At 45.6% G+C, this 13,664-nt stretch overlaps 1 protein-coding gene across 5 annotated transcripts; it reads right to left on the reverse strand.

The window, feature by feature from the left end:
- Positions 1-1,364: 1,364 nt before the first annotated feature.
- Positions 1,365-3,873, reverse strand: LOC114584480 (uncharacterized). Of its 5 annotated transcripts, none has more exons than XM_077918396.1 (5): positions 3,736-3,873; positions 3,520-3,601; positions 2,952-3,128; positions 2,131-2,207; positions 1,365-1,635 (listed from the first exon to the last, which is right to left on the reverse strand). In XM_077918396.1, exons 3-5 carry the CDS (start codon positions 3,085-3,087, stop codon positions 1,588-1,590), a joined length of 261 nt encoding a protein of 86 aa, XP_077774522.1. In that variant the 5' UTR covers positions 3,088-3,128; positions 3,520-3,601; positions 3,736-3,873; the 3' UTR covers positions 1,365-1,587. The 5 variants fall into 5 exon arrangements, with proteins under 5 accessions (XP_077774522.1, XP_077774520.1, XP_077774524.1 ...); XM_077918394.1 differs by having other exon boundaries at positions 2,952-3,111; positions 3,736-3,872; XM_077918398.1 differs by lacking the exon at positions 3,520-3,601 and having other exon boundaries at positions 3,736-3,856.
- Positions 3,874-13,664: the final 9,791 nt, after the last annotated feature.

Consider the following 13,664-nt stretch of genomic DNA (forward strand, 5'->3'; position numbering starts at 1 on the left):
CTGTTGTTAATTATTAAATTGTTTAACAGCCCTTCACCAGAACAGGTTTCAACCATGTAGAATGCTCATTGTTTTAAACTAATTTTAATATTTCAATCAGATGAATAGCAAGGATCCTAAAAATCTCAAAGGCCGGGGCAAAGAGGTGTATCTTCAGCATATGACAAAAACTATACAATGAAGTTGTCAGTTGCACTTTTGTAGCGGGGAATGACATGGCTTAGGGCAGGGTGGCCCAAGTGGGCTGCAAGAGTACTTTGACACAGAACCCATGGGCTGCACTCTTCCTCATTACATGGGGAAGAGGGAAGCAAGGGCAAAAGTTGAACACACACACACACCACCCTCGCTCTGCCTTCCCAGAGCTGGCTAAGTGAGGTGCTGGGCTTTGGGAAGGAGACACAAGGCTCTGGCAAGAGTCCTAGAGTCATTGTGTCTCCTCAAAGCTGGGAAAGAAGTTACTAAGCTTTGGGAAGGAGGACTCTAGCATACTACCAAAACCCCCACATCTCCTTCCCAAAGCCCAGTGCCTCCCTTACCCTGCTTTGGGAAGGCTTTTTTAGGAGGGGGCTCAAATATTGTTGAGGACCACCAAAAAAGGTGATGAGGGCTGCCCCAAAATCTCTCAGGACAGTGAAACAATCGAGGGGGCTCCCTCTGCTAATGGTTTGTAGGGCGAGTCTCTACAGAGCCCAGTTCAAAATCAAGATGACCCAGAATGCAACTTCTATACTACACTAATTAGGAGGCATTCATGTGTTCACCGCAACATCCAAAAAGCACATTCCTTGGAACCTACTGAACCTTGAACAGTAACGCTTCTCTTGCTGCTTGCCCCATCATAGCCATGTGACTTTATTACTGCAATTAGCAGTTGACTGTAAGAAACCAGGAGGATAAAGACTTCACACTGATTCAGGCTCCATTTTACAGCAAAATAAGGAAATTTCATCACAGCGCGTTGACAGCTAACCGATGTAATTGTGGTGTAATCTTTTGTGGACTAGAGCACATTTCTCCAGACACATGAAGTGTGGGTTTCTCAGTTGACCAAAGTATTCGTGGGTGAGAAATATATAAAAATATAAAGGGGGGCAGGGGGGTGGAGAGGAAACAGCAGGTCTGCCATTAGTATGCAGCATCTTGATCTACACAAGAAAAGAGCATTGACCCATTCCCTGTGATGGTTGTTGAGAGTTATCCCTTTTCTACTATGGCTTTATGTGAGTCAGCCAGAAAACCCAATTAGCCGATCTTGATCTGCCCCTCCTTTAATGAAACACAAACTAGATGGCTTAAAAAACCAACTGGGAGAGGAGTTGGTTGCCTTGTGATCTTCTCTCCAGTGATCAAAAAGCAGAAGATACTGAACCGTAGGGAATGGGTTTATTCAGTTTAATATGCAATCAGATCCGGGCTAAGTATTGTCACAATTGGTGCATCTGGCCTCTAGTGCCTCCCTAATCATACATGCCTGCCCAGGTAACGTCCAGTTTACAGTTAATTCCAGTGCAGATGAGAAAATCCAGTAAAAGCACAAACATTTGGTCCTCTTCCTGGTTGCTTAGGTGATCAGTCATGGCAAAACTACAGCTCCATGCCTGGGTTAACAATGCCAGCCTTTTTTCTGGGGACCTGTGTACAGGAAAGCAAGGTTTTAGAATCTCAAGCAGTAAACCATGGCAAGGGTGTGGAATGCACATTGCCCCTGTTTGTGCGAATGCAGCCTACAGTGCTATGCTGTGTATTTGAGCCCGGATCTGCTTCTAGCCCAAGTGATCTGTTAATGCCGTATTACCCTTTTCTCACATCCCAAGATCATGATGACCTCATATGCTCCCCTGCTAATTTTTTTAAAACGAGGTTTTTTAAAAAAAATGAGTTTGGGGGGAGATACCTGGGTTTTTTTGGGAAATATTGCCTCTTTTGCCTCTTCATTTGTTTCAAGGGGTGTAGGGGTTTTTTTTTGGGGGGGGGGAGTTATGAGTATCACCAGGTTTTCCTCTCTGAAATTGGTTTATTGTGGTGTCCATGATAATTAATTAGATTTCCAAATGTGCTCCCAGGTCCCCCCCAAATATTGAGGATCCTTGCTCTAGGTGTGGGCATATAATACCAGAAAATGTTCACCTTCTCATATGAATCGCAATCACAGCAACAGCAAAAGCAGCGGATAAGAACAATGAGGGCCATGAAGAGAACCACACCTGGAAGACAGAAAAAATTGTTGTTTAAAGCATTTTCTTCCATGCTCTTCAGCCAAAATAGGCTGCTGGTACAGCTCACAAAGATCATCTGTCCCTGTTGTCTGGCTTGCAATCTAAAATACATGGCACCTGAGGAAAAAGAGGGGAGGAGCGAGGGGAAAAGCTCAGGCACCAGTTCTTAAAAGTTATAATGACCAACTGAGATGAGAGCAGCCTGATAGAATGGCTGCCACTAGATAATTTGAGGAAGAGTCAAAGGGAGCTGGTCTCAGCAGAGGTGATGGAATAGTTTGTATCCATCAGTTTCTGAGTTCCCTGTCTAGAAAAGGAGGGCCAGCCCACAAAGAAGCACTGTAGCCTGTCCTAGGACACACATTTTACTGTACTGTTAAATGGTTCAGTGGAGACAACTTTAGTAATGTATATCCCACCTTTCATGGAGCTCAAAGAGACATTGAGTGGGCTCCCAGCTCCAGGCACTGCTTAAACCCTGACCTGCTTAGCTTCAGCAAGGCTGGTTTAGTTATTTAAAATTCAGTTTCTTCCAATATATAATCTATATTTTTTGCACCACTATGGGATGGGGCCATTTGGATTTTCTGCGTCAACAACCAAAGCAACTTGAGCCATAGCGATCCACCCAAATCATCAAGGGACATGGCTCAAGGTCTAGAGAAAAAACAATATCAGCTGTGAAAGGCAACCGTTTTTCCCCTCATTTCTCTGCCACACCCTCCAACTTACCAATGAAAGAAAAGAAAATGACAAATGCTGCAATGTCCCAGGCAGTCTGGAACATCTGCTTGCTTTCCAGTCGGGTCAGTACATCATGGATCTGATCACTTAGCTCCTGGCCAAAATCTTTCCCTGAGGAAGCCATTCTTGGTCGTCTGTAGCCTCCTTTCTGATGTTCTGTTTTATCTGCAGATAGAGAAAAAGAAGATAAGGGAAGGCATATAGCTCAGTGGTACTGGCGTGCTTTCAAAGTGCTAGGTTGACAGGAGCTGGGACAGAGCAACAGGAGCTCACCCTGTTGCAGGGATTCGAACCACCAACCTTCTGATCAGCAAGCTCAAGAGGCTCAGTGGTTTAGACCACAGCTCCACCCGCGTCCCATTTCTCAAACGTGGAGCTGCCCCTGGCTGGATTGTCCTAGCATTTCAGACTCCAATACTGGTTACCTGGCCAATTGTTGTTTGCCAGTCAGGCCAAAAGAATGGTTCTCATACACTCATTTTTGCAGTTTTCAGGGTGCAGCAAAAATAAGCAACTCCAGATCACCAAGCGTCTGGCACAGTGCTGTGCCCCTTACCTTCTGTTCGGCCCCCACAGATGTTTCCTTGTTCTACTTTCCTTCCTAGGATCTGCCAGGTCCCAACAGCCACCCACAAAACCTGAGCAGAGGAAGGAGATTAACTTGGTTTAGAGAAGTAAAACAAAATTAGGAAGTGGCTTCCTCAAAGTGACCAACACAAAACCTAGAAAATCAGCTGCTTAAATGGCAAGTGACGAAGCTATATATTGTTACCTGCAGGTATTCTTTCGTGAGGTTTTGCTGTTCCCTGGTTTTCAGTAGGTGTGCCACCCACTTTCACTTCCTGGTTCCTGTTTCAGCAAGTGCCCAGTCCGGTAGTTAAACTGCAGCCACCTGAGCTCAAACAAATAGCAAACACATCCTCTTCTCCTAGCCTAGGTAGGGGATGAGGAAGAAATTAGAATCAGTTTGCATTTAAAGGCAAACCAACCTAATTCACATAGGCCAGTACCGGTTTCTCTCTGTTTTTCAACTTTTCCAAACTTAGGTTCAATTCTCCACATTTCCACATCAGTTTGCTTTTTTAAAAAAAGTCCAGATGAAAATTCATCAGTATTTTATTGTGAATTTCTTTTCATATTCATATTTTTTGCACACAGTCTTGCCTAATCTGCACATTTTTACAGAGCAAAATTTCCGATCGTATAATGTATTTCTTACTTTCACTAAATACATGAGTTTTTTCACACTTTACCCTAATATATGCATCTTTTGCAGATGTTGTGTGGCTGGGGAATTGCATTGCAAATTCTGGAGAAGTGCAAATTTCAAACACTGACTGATATTCTCAAGAGCCCTGTGGCGACAGTGGCTACAAGCCATGATGACTACTGTCTGCCTCCATGGTTCAGATGCAGTAATGCTTCTGAATACCAGTTTCTGAAGACCACAGGAGAGGAGAGTGATCTTGTATTCGAATCCTGCTTGCAGTTTTCTCACAGGCATCTGGTTGCCTACTGTGAGAATAGGCTGCTGGACTAGCAGGCTCTTCTTACCTTCTTATGGATGAGGAAGAAGAAAACTTTTGAGGAATTGGGGAACAGAGCTGGTTCTGGAGATAAAATATGCATGCATGCAATTCCTGAGTGTCCAGCAGATGGCGAAGTTGTTTTATTTACCTTGCAGGCAATAGCCTACTTCAGGATCCTGCCCAAACATTGACAACCTGAGTGGTTTAAAAGCCAATCCCTCTTCTTCCCTGGGAACTCTGAGAGCTGTAGCCCGGTGGAGAATTGGGGTCTCCTAACAACTCTCAGGACCCTGAACAAATTACAGTTCCAAGGGGCATTTGGGGGAAGCCATGCCTGTTTAAACTAGGATATTGTTTTAAATGTATAGCATGGATAGGGCCTAAAACAAAACATGTGCTGATTAATTTCAGTGGGTCTACTCTGAGTATGAGTTAGTCCCCATCTGCAATATACATTTAATGCTGCATTATTATTATTTTTTAAAATTATTTATACTTTTCATATACCGTATTTTTCGCCCTATAGGACGCACTTTTTCCCCTTCAAAAATGAAGGGGAAATGTGTGTGCGTCCTATGGGGCGAATGCAGGCTTTCGCTGAAGCCTGGAGAGCGAGAGGGGTCGGTGCGCACCGACCCCTCTTGCTCTCCAGGCTTCAGGAGAGCCCCAGTGCCAGCCCCACAAGGTCGGGGGACAGAGGGAGGCGGAACGCCGCCATCCCGCTGTCTCCCGAAGTGGTTTGGAGGCTGACGGCGGGGAGACCCCGCCGCCAGCCCCACAAGCTCTGGGGACAGTGGGGAGGCGCAGCGTGTCTTCCCGCTGTCCCTGGACCTGATCTGAAGGTGGGCGGCGGGGAGAAGAGCGCTTCTCCCCGCTGCCGGCCCCACAAGCGCCTGGGGGGGAAATATTTTTTTTTTCTTTATTTCCCCCCCAAAAAACTTGATGCGTCCTATGGGCCGGTGCGTCCTATGGGGCGAAAAATACGGTATATACATTTCACTGATTTTACATTCATTCTGGCATTTTAAAACTTGACTTCCTTCCCCCTCTTTCTGCAGTTCCTTAAATTTATTTTTAATATCTACTGCATATCCAAATTAACTTAACTTATTTATTTATCTTATTTATATATATACTTTTATATAGCTGCAGATTGTTAAAATAATCCTGCCAGTGTTTTAATCTGTTTACAATTTATCTGTAAATTTCCATTCTTTTACAAAAAGTTTGTTATTTTGATTTCTTATTCTTCCAGTAAGTTTCACCATTTCTGCATATTCCATAAGCTTTTGTATCCATTCTTCCTTTTCTTGGACTTCTTCTCCTTTCTATTTTTGGACAAGTAACATTCTTGCCGCTGTAGTCGCTTACATGAATAAATTTCTATACAATTTAGGCAGTTCTATTCCTATAATGGGACGCGAGTGGCGCTGTGGGTAAAACCTCAGCGCCTAGGACTTGCTGATCGTCAGGTCAGCGGTTTGAGTCCCCGCGACAGGGTGCGCTCCTGTCGTTCGGTCCCAGCGCCTGCCAACCTAGCAGTTTGAAAGCACCCCTAGGTGCAAGTAGATAAATAGGGACTGCTTACTAGCGGGAAGGTAAACGGCGTTTCCGTGTGCTGCGCTGGCTCGCCATGTCACGCTGGCCACATGACCCAGAAGTGTCCTCGGACAGCGCTGGCCCCCGGCCTCTTAAGTGAGATGGACACACAACCCCAGAGTCGGACACGACTGGCCCGTACAGGCAGGGGTACCTTTACCTTTATTCCTATAATTCCCAGAAGAAAGGCTTCTGGGTTTGTTTGTTTTACAAACGTTATTTTAGACATCATTTTCATTTCATTATATATCATTTCCCAGCAGTATTATATCACTTTAAAAAAGTCATTGCCTCCCACTGATATTCTTGTGAAGTGTGGCTTCTTCAGGATGCTGTCAGTTTTTAGGAGACCCCTCTGTTACCCACACAGAGCTACAATTCACAGAGTTGTTTAATAGTCAAAGCCTCCTCCCAAGGATGTCTGGGAATTGTAGTTCTGTGAGAGGAATAGGGGCCTTCCAACAACTCCCAGCATCATTAAGAAACCTCAGTCCCCAAGATTCTTTGCATGATGCAGATGGGGCTTAATGAAAACCAGAGCCAGAAAAACGTGAGGTAAAAATGGTATTATATAATGAGAAAGAGAAAAAGCATTTGCCTCTTTCTGCCCTTACTCCATGTTGGTCAGAATTCTTTCTTTTCCCTTTAGGACTTTGAGACCTTGGTCCATTCATGTCAGCAGTGCTATACACGTATTAACAACCTATACAAACCCTCTCTGGTCTTGGCAGGTGTTACAGAGGTGTTGAGTTTGCACAGATAGCTATGAAATATTTTCCTTTTCCTCCTCTTAACAATCATTTCTAACTCTTCAGCTGATATGCTCCATGTTGTTTTCTTTTCATCAGAAGGTGTAAAATTATATATATATGGAGATTCAAGCCACGGTGCTCCGATCTTGCACATCCTTATTTTTTGGAGAGATGTTCTCCTGTCCCCAAAGGGATGAGCTTCCATCTTAACACAGAAATAAATGCTGGGCAGTTGAGGAAAGGTACATCTCAGTGTGAGAAGCGGAAAGCTAGCCTGAGGTGGGCTGGAGGGGATTTGGCCACACCTGTTCAGAACGCTGTGCAGCAGCAGAGACAGTGAACAGGTCTGGGGCTAGTGCAGAATCCTGGTGTAAAAAAACAAAAACCCACACACCTCAATGTGGTTTACAAAATAATAAAACAATGAAATTACCAGTTTTTAAAAAGTTAAAAACAACCATTTAAAATGTTCAAAAAGTAATTAAAATCAACTCTAAGTTAAAAACCAGATTAAAGCACATGTCACATTCTACATGACTGGATAGGCTTGCCTAACAAAAATGTTTTAAGCAGGTGATAAAAAGAGTACAGAGAAGGCCTCTGCCTGATGTCAATAGGCAAAGAGAGTCAAAGTGTGACAGCTGCCACACTAAAATATCAATTTCATACAAACATGGAACAAGTATTTTTCGGCACTTGTAACAGTGCCAGTTTTCTGCACACTGAAGCCGTCAAGTGGACGCATACAGGCTAAAGCAATCTCACAGGTTACTGGTCCCAAGCTGTTAAGGGCTTTATATACTAATACTAACACTTTGAGCTTGCCCTGGTATGATGTGGAGACCTTGTTTTAGATGGAGTAGGAAGCTTTTTTAAAATATTGAGAGGATATTTTTTTTGCCTGGTGTTTATAGAGCAAGAAAACCTATTGTAAACAACTGTTTTGGACATAGCACACAATCACCAGTTCTGGGCTTATTGGATGTGACAGCAGACAAGGCAATGTGACGGGCCGCTTGTGGGCTTCTCAGTGTCTACTTTTTCACACCTGGCTGGTCCCAACTGATGGAGAGAAGCGAGGAAAGCATCCTGGGTGTCAGAGCAGGAACTGGAGAGAGCTGTTTCATTCCATTTTGAGAACTCCTCCTCTCCCATTTCACACAGCTTAAAGAGGGCGCAAGTGACATGAGCCTGGAGACAGGGGAAAGGGTGAGGATCTATTACAGTGGTACAGCACCCGGTCTCAGCTTCAGTCCCCAGCATCTACAAGTAGGGCTGGGAAAGGCCCCCCGTGGCGCTGCTGCCAGCCAGTGCAAGCAATAAGAACCTAAGATGAGCCCGGCTGGATCAGGCCAACGGCCCATGCAGTCCAGCATCGTGTTCTCACAGTGGCCAACCAGATTCCTGTGGGGAAACCCGGAAGCAGAAACCTGAGCACAAGAGCACTCCTCCAACCCCACGGTGTTTTCCAGCAACAGTGTGAAATACTGAGCTAGATTGACCGATGTTCCGGCTTGGTAAAAGGCAGGTTCCAGGAAGGGACGTAGCTCAGTAACAGAACATCTGCTTTCCATGTCCCGGGTTCAGTCACGGGCATCTCCAGGTAGGGCTGGAAAGGAAGCCCTTATTTCAGATGTCCTCAGGGGAAGTTGCTGCACAGGCAACTGAGAGCAAGGGAGACATGCCTCCTCCCCTGTGGGCTGAGCCCACAGGGGAGAGGGCAGTAATAGCCGTATCTTCCATGAATCTCATCCACTTTTAAAGCCATCCAAGCAATCCTCAGTTGTACTGCTGCACCACGTGGGAAGGAAACACAATGGCATTTCTCTTTGGCTGAAATTAATTCAGAAAATTGCTTTGTTTCCAGGGTTTTGCTTTTTTAAAAGTCAATCTGCACAGCTCACATCCAAAGGCTTTCACCAAGGCTGCATCTTGCTAGCAAATTAAGTACATTTACTTTTCAGAAAGCGGGGAACAGGAACTTTATATACAGTACCTTCTCGCCTCTATTGTTATTGCCAGGTGATGGAAGGATGATATTTCTAATTCAGCGCTTCTCCGTGGAACACTTTGCACTGATGGATCTTGGCAGGGCACAGAGGAGGCTGCATTTATTTACAAGGACTGGCGGTGATTGAAATGATGGTTAGGGAGATTGATGGACACCTCAAAAGGTGACAGATTTGCATTGCTTGCTCAATAGGCACGAAGGCTACATGGTTCAAATGTGATGGTGTGGTTTAGGCAGAGGCGAGCCCAGGCTTGCAGAAAGAGACATGGGGAGAAGGTTTAGGGTGGGGAACTGGATGTCCATCACAGATCAGGCCAAAGGTCCCTTTACCCTATTTCCTACATCCATCTAGCCTTCTGCTCTTTTCAAACTATTTTAACACAAGGCCAGTGTAGAATCTACACACATATAAAAAAAAACACTGTGAAAATGCTTTTTTTTGGGGGGGGGGACAATTTGAAAAACACATTGAATTTTGCATAGCTCACTCTCGCCATCTAGGGTCACATTTGTCTATTGCATGTTACAACACATTGCAAACGTTTTATTTGCAGCTGTAGAATTGAGTCCTGACTGTCTAGATTCTACTGTTTCCTATTTTAGATATTTTTTTCACTCATTTACAACAGAAAGTGAACCCACACACCTGAACATCAGAGCCCACACAGATAACCTGAGGTACATTTTCTTTCTCTCCAACATTTTCTTTCTCTCTTTACTCACTTTCTCCCTCATATTTATGAATATTATATATACTCATTATATATTATATGTACTTGCAGATAGATCTTACAAATATACTTTAATTCTGAGCTCAGGAGTTCAGACATGCACTCGGCATTCACTATTTAAACGACTTATGTTTCAGCAACCATCATTTCCTTGGACACAATTCTCCATCATTCTTAATCCCCAATGCACACAGAGACTAAGATCATTCAGCCACCCCTTCATATATAGAGTACTGTTGCATGCAAACCAAATCCCCAACATCTGAGGTTGAAAGGAGGAGCATCGGAAAGGGCTCCTATGCACTTCTCCTTTCATAGAATCATAGAATCTTAGAGTTGTGAGGGACCACGAAGGTCATCTAGGCCAACCCCCTGCAATGCAGGAATCATTTGCCCAACATGGCGCTCAAACCCACAACTCTGTCGGAGGTGCAACACAGGGAGGGCTGCAAAGGGCTTTGCAAGCAGAGGTGGATTTAGAGCAGCGCTTCTAGTTCTGCCGCACTGGATGCCGAGCTGAGGGGGCACCGCAGGGCGTCACAACTATGACATAGTGAATAGAGAAAAACGGAAGGCAAGAGGTGAGGAGTGCCAAATTTTGGCGTCGCACAGGGCGCGGCTGAATTTTGAAAGACCAAAGTCTGTTCCTGCTTCAAGCCTCCCTACAGGGCTCCTTTCCCCCTCCTGTGTTGAAGCCATGCAGGACAGCGCCAAAGAGCAGCTCCGGGAGGGAGAAGCAGTTTCTATTGAACAGAAGCCCACCACTTGAGGACGGCAGGCTCCTATGACCCATCAGCTGAGTGGTTTAACAATTGACCCCTCTTCTTCCCAGAGAAGCATCGCTCTGTGAGGGGAAGCAGGGTCTCTGACAACTCTCAGCACCCTTAACAAACTAAGTTTCCCAGGATTCGTTGCAGGGAAGCCATGCCTGTTTAAAGCGGTGTGGTGCTGTTTTAAATGTTTAGTGAAGGTGGAGCCGAAACCTAGCATGCAGAAACGGGCAGAGGCCAGCCTCTCACTCCTCAAGCAATCGGTGGGGCAGGGACACTGTTATGTACTGAGTTGAATAGGATCCAGAATGCAGCAGTCTGATTGGTCCTAGAACAATAGGATCCAGAATGAGCAGTCTGATTGGTCCTAGAACAATAGGATTCAGAATGCAGCAGTCTGATTGGTCCTAGAACAATAGGATTCAGAATGCAGCAGTCTGATTGGTCCTAGAACGATAGGATCTGGAATGCAGCAGTCTGATTGGTCCACAGGAGCCACCCAATCCAGCTCCAGGTGGAAGTGAATCCGAAACATGATTGGCATACAGGTGAATCCCGGAATTAACCAATCACGTGGGGCCCATTGTGTAAATAATGTATATAAAGCAGACATTCTGGGGGAACTTGATTCCTCCTCACCACTATGAGCTGAATAAAGAGCATGAAATCCACACTCGACTCTGAGTATATTTCAGACACTTTTGGGGTCCCAGCTGCTCAAGAGAGCTCTTTTTCCAATCCTTGAGAAGCTCCAGGCAAGCATCGCTAAGAGAGCATCAAGGATAAAAATAAATACTTCTGAATTGCTCTCAGCCAGTTTGCTCTCAGCCATATCAAGAGCAGCAGGGTCAGGGTCAGGGGCCCCTTCGCTCTGCCCTTTGAGGCAGGTCGAGATCTGAAGACTCTGGAAGAGAGCTTCCAAAAGCCTCGCAGGACATTCAATATGGAAAGCGTGTCTTCAGGGCGGCGGGCAAATTCTCTCACCAGTACCTCGTTGCTTTCACTCTCTGGCCTCCGGTGCCAATCATGTTGAAAGAACACCATGTCCCCCCTCTGGTGCAAGTTACAGACACGTATCCCTGGGCAGAGCAATTACGCTCAAGTATTAGGGTCATAGGTGATGCCAGTGGGGAGAGACTGAGGGCGGTAAACACTCCCCGCTTCAAACAAGTAGCTCACACATAGGTACCGCTTGCCTTCCCCCTTGCTGGACAGCTGGGACTACTTGAAAAGAAGGCAATTTTGACATGCCAAATCAGGAGGACTGTGGTTCAGTCGTAGAATGTCTGCCTTGCATGCAGGAGGTGCCAGGTTCAAGCCCTGGCATTGCCAATTGGGGATGAGAGAGACCCTGGAGAACTGCTGCCAGTCCGTGCAGGCAGTAATGTGGTAATCTAGCCGGTGCTGCTTCTAGAAGGAGGAAGAAGAATGGGTCTGTCTTTTGCTCCCACACTCTGGCACGGCCAGAGCACAGGAGCCAAAATGGGACATCTGGAACTAGGATCAGAAGCTTCTATAAATCTGAGATGGCCTGCTTAAAACAGGTCGGTTATACAGTATGCATATAAGGCATCTTCTTATATAGCTCAGTAGTAGAGCAGGTTCTGGGTTTAATTCCTTGCATTTCCAGGTAGGGCTTGGAAAATCTCTTGCCCAGAATCCTAGAGAGCCACAGCCAGTCTGTGGGAACAATACTGAGCTAGATGGACCAATCATCTGATTCCATGTAAGCAAGCTTCCTTGAAAGTTAACCCCATCAAAATAAGCAGGAATTATTTAAGGAAAAACAGGTTTACAGTGAGAGCATTAATGTGCAATATACCATTATTTTCTTTTTGGGGACAACACTCTCCCCTGACTCTCAATGCACTTTGCTTCTTTGGTGACCTATAATGCTGATTTTCAAAACTCTTCAAGAAGTGACCTCTGTGGGCTTCCTAACCTAGTGTTGGTCAGCAGCACAGTTCCGAATCTCCTCAGTAGCTGTATCTGGAGAGTGCTGCCAAACAAACCCCCAGTTTGGGCCCAGCTTGGTAAAAACGCTCATTAAAGAGCACAACGCCTCAAGGTGATGCACCAGAAAACCACAACAGTGACAGCAAATGCAGTCAGGCAACTGGAGGTCAAGGCGTTATGGAACTCAGCACTGCAGGAAGGAACACACGACCCGATTAGTGCTCCAGATGTTGGCAAGGCGCTTGGAAGAGCTTCAGAGACCTTCGGTGAAGTGATTGTGATGAGGAATGTTGCAGCCAGAACACAGTGAGCTTTGCCAAAGCAGCAGCCCAAAATGGGAGTTACAGCTGCCATGAATTAGCAAAGTCACTTAAATAACACTGACGGAGTCCAGAGAGAAAAGAAATCCTGATAACACTTAACTGTGCAAACCGAACAAAAACTGTATAATTTGAGGACAAAAGAGCAGAGAGGTTTTGTCTTTCTTAATTCCAGCCTTGTTACATAACAACTAAACTTTAAGGAGAGGAAAAACTCCCTCAGAATTACACAGTCAATCAAGGTGCATGCTACCTCAGGAAGATCATGCCATTCTGCCTGGTTGCTAAGCAACACCTCCACCTTATAAGCCATGCCCTCTCTCTCCAGGCCACACCCCTCTCTCCACACCATGCGCCAATGCCCCTATTTGCCAGGGGAAACTGCTACACAGTCACTCGCTACACAGGAGTGACTAGTATTGTTCTTCAGGACCCTGTCTCTTGCATTACAGTGGTACCTCGGGTTACATACGCTTCAGGTTACAGATGCTTCAGGTTACAGACTCCACTAACCCAGAAATAGTACCTCAGGTTAAGAACTTTGCTTCAGGATGAGAACAGAAATTGTGCTCCGGCGGCGGGGGAAGGCCCCATTAGCTAAAGTGGTACCTCAGGTTAAGAACGGACCACCAGAACGAATTAAGTACTTAACCCGAGGTACCACTGTATAAGTTAAATAACCAAAGAGGGAGTGTAGTTTAAGTATTTATTCTCATGAAAGGTGGCTGTGTCTCCTACTTTACAGAGGAAACTGGTCCAAGCCCAGTTTCAAGATATAAAACTCTTAAGTGGTAGAAGCTTGCCTGATTGTGATGAATGGGGCACTGCCTGACCAACCGCACTCTGCCCCAAGTCAGCCTCCCACCTGCCTGCCATCTTGCTTGCAGTGTGCCCAGGGGGCGGGGGCACTGCCTCATCCTCATCCTTAGTCTCGGGGTTGTTCTTATAGAATTCAGGAGGAAGGAGGAGGATAGGGACAAATCTAGAATGAGTTGGCTCAGCCTACCGCTGGGTCTGGCGCCACCTATTGTTG

This window comes from Podarcis muralis, chromosome 14 (genome assembly GCF_964188315.1).
Source record: "Podarcis muralis chromosome 14, rPodMur119.hap1.1, whole genome shotgun sequence".
In the NCBI taxonomy this organism is placed as follows: Eukaryota; Metazoa; Chordata; class Lepidosauria; order Squamata; family Lacertidae; genus Podarcis; species Podarcis muralis.

Coding starts and splice junctions, on each gene's coding strand:
- LOC114584480 (XM_077918396.1), bottom strand. CDS start 3,087: ATGGCTTCCTCAGGGAAAGATTTTGGCCAGGAGCTAAGTGATCAGATC. Junction 2,208..2,951: donor CATTTTCTTTTCTTTCATTG/GTAAGTTGGAGG, acceptor TCTGTCTTCCAG/GTGTGGTTCTCTTCATGGCC. Junction 1,636..2,130: donor ATTGCGATTCATATGAGAAG/GTGAACATTTTC, acceptor TCCTGTACACAG/GTCCCCAGAAAAAAGGCTGG.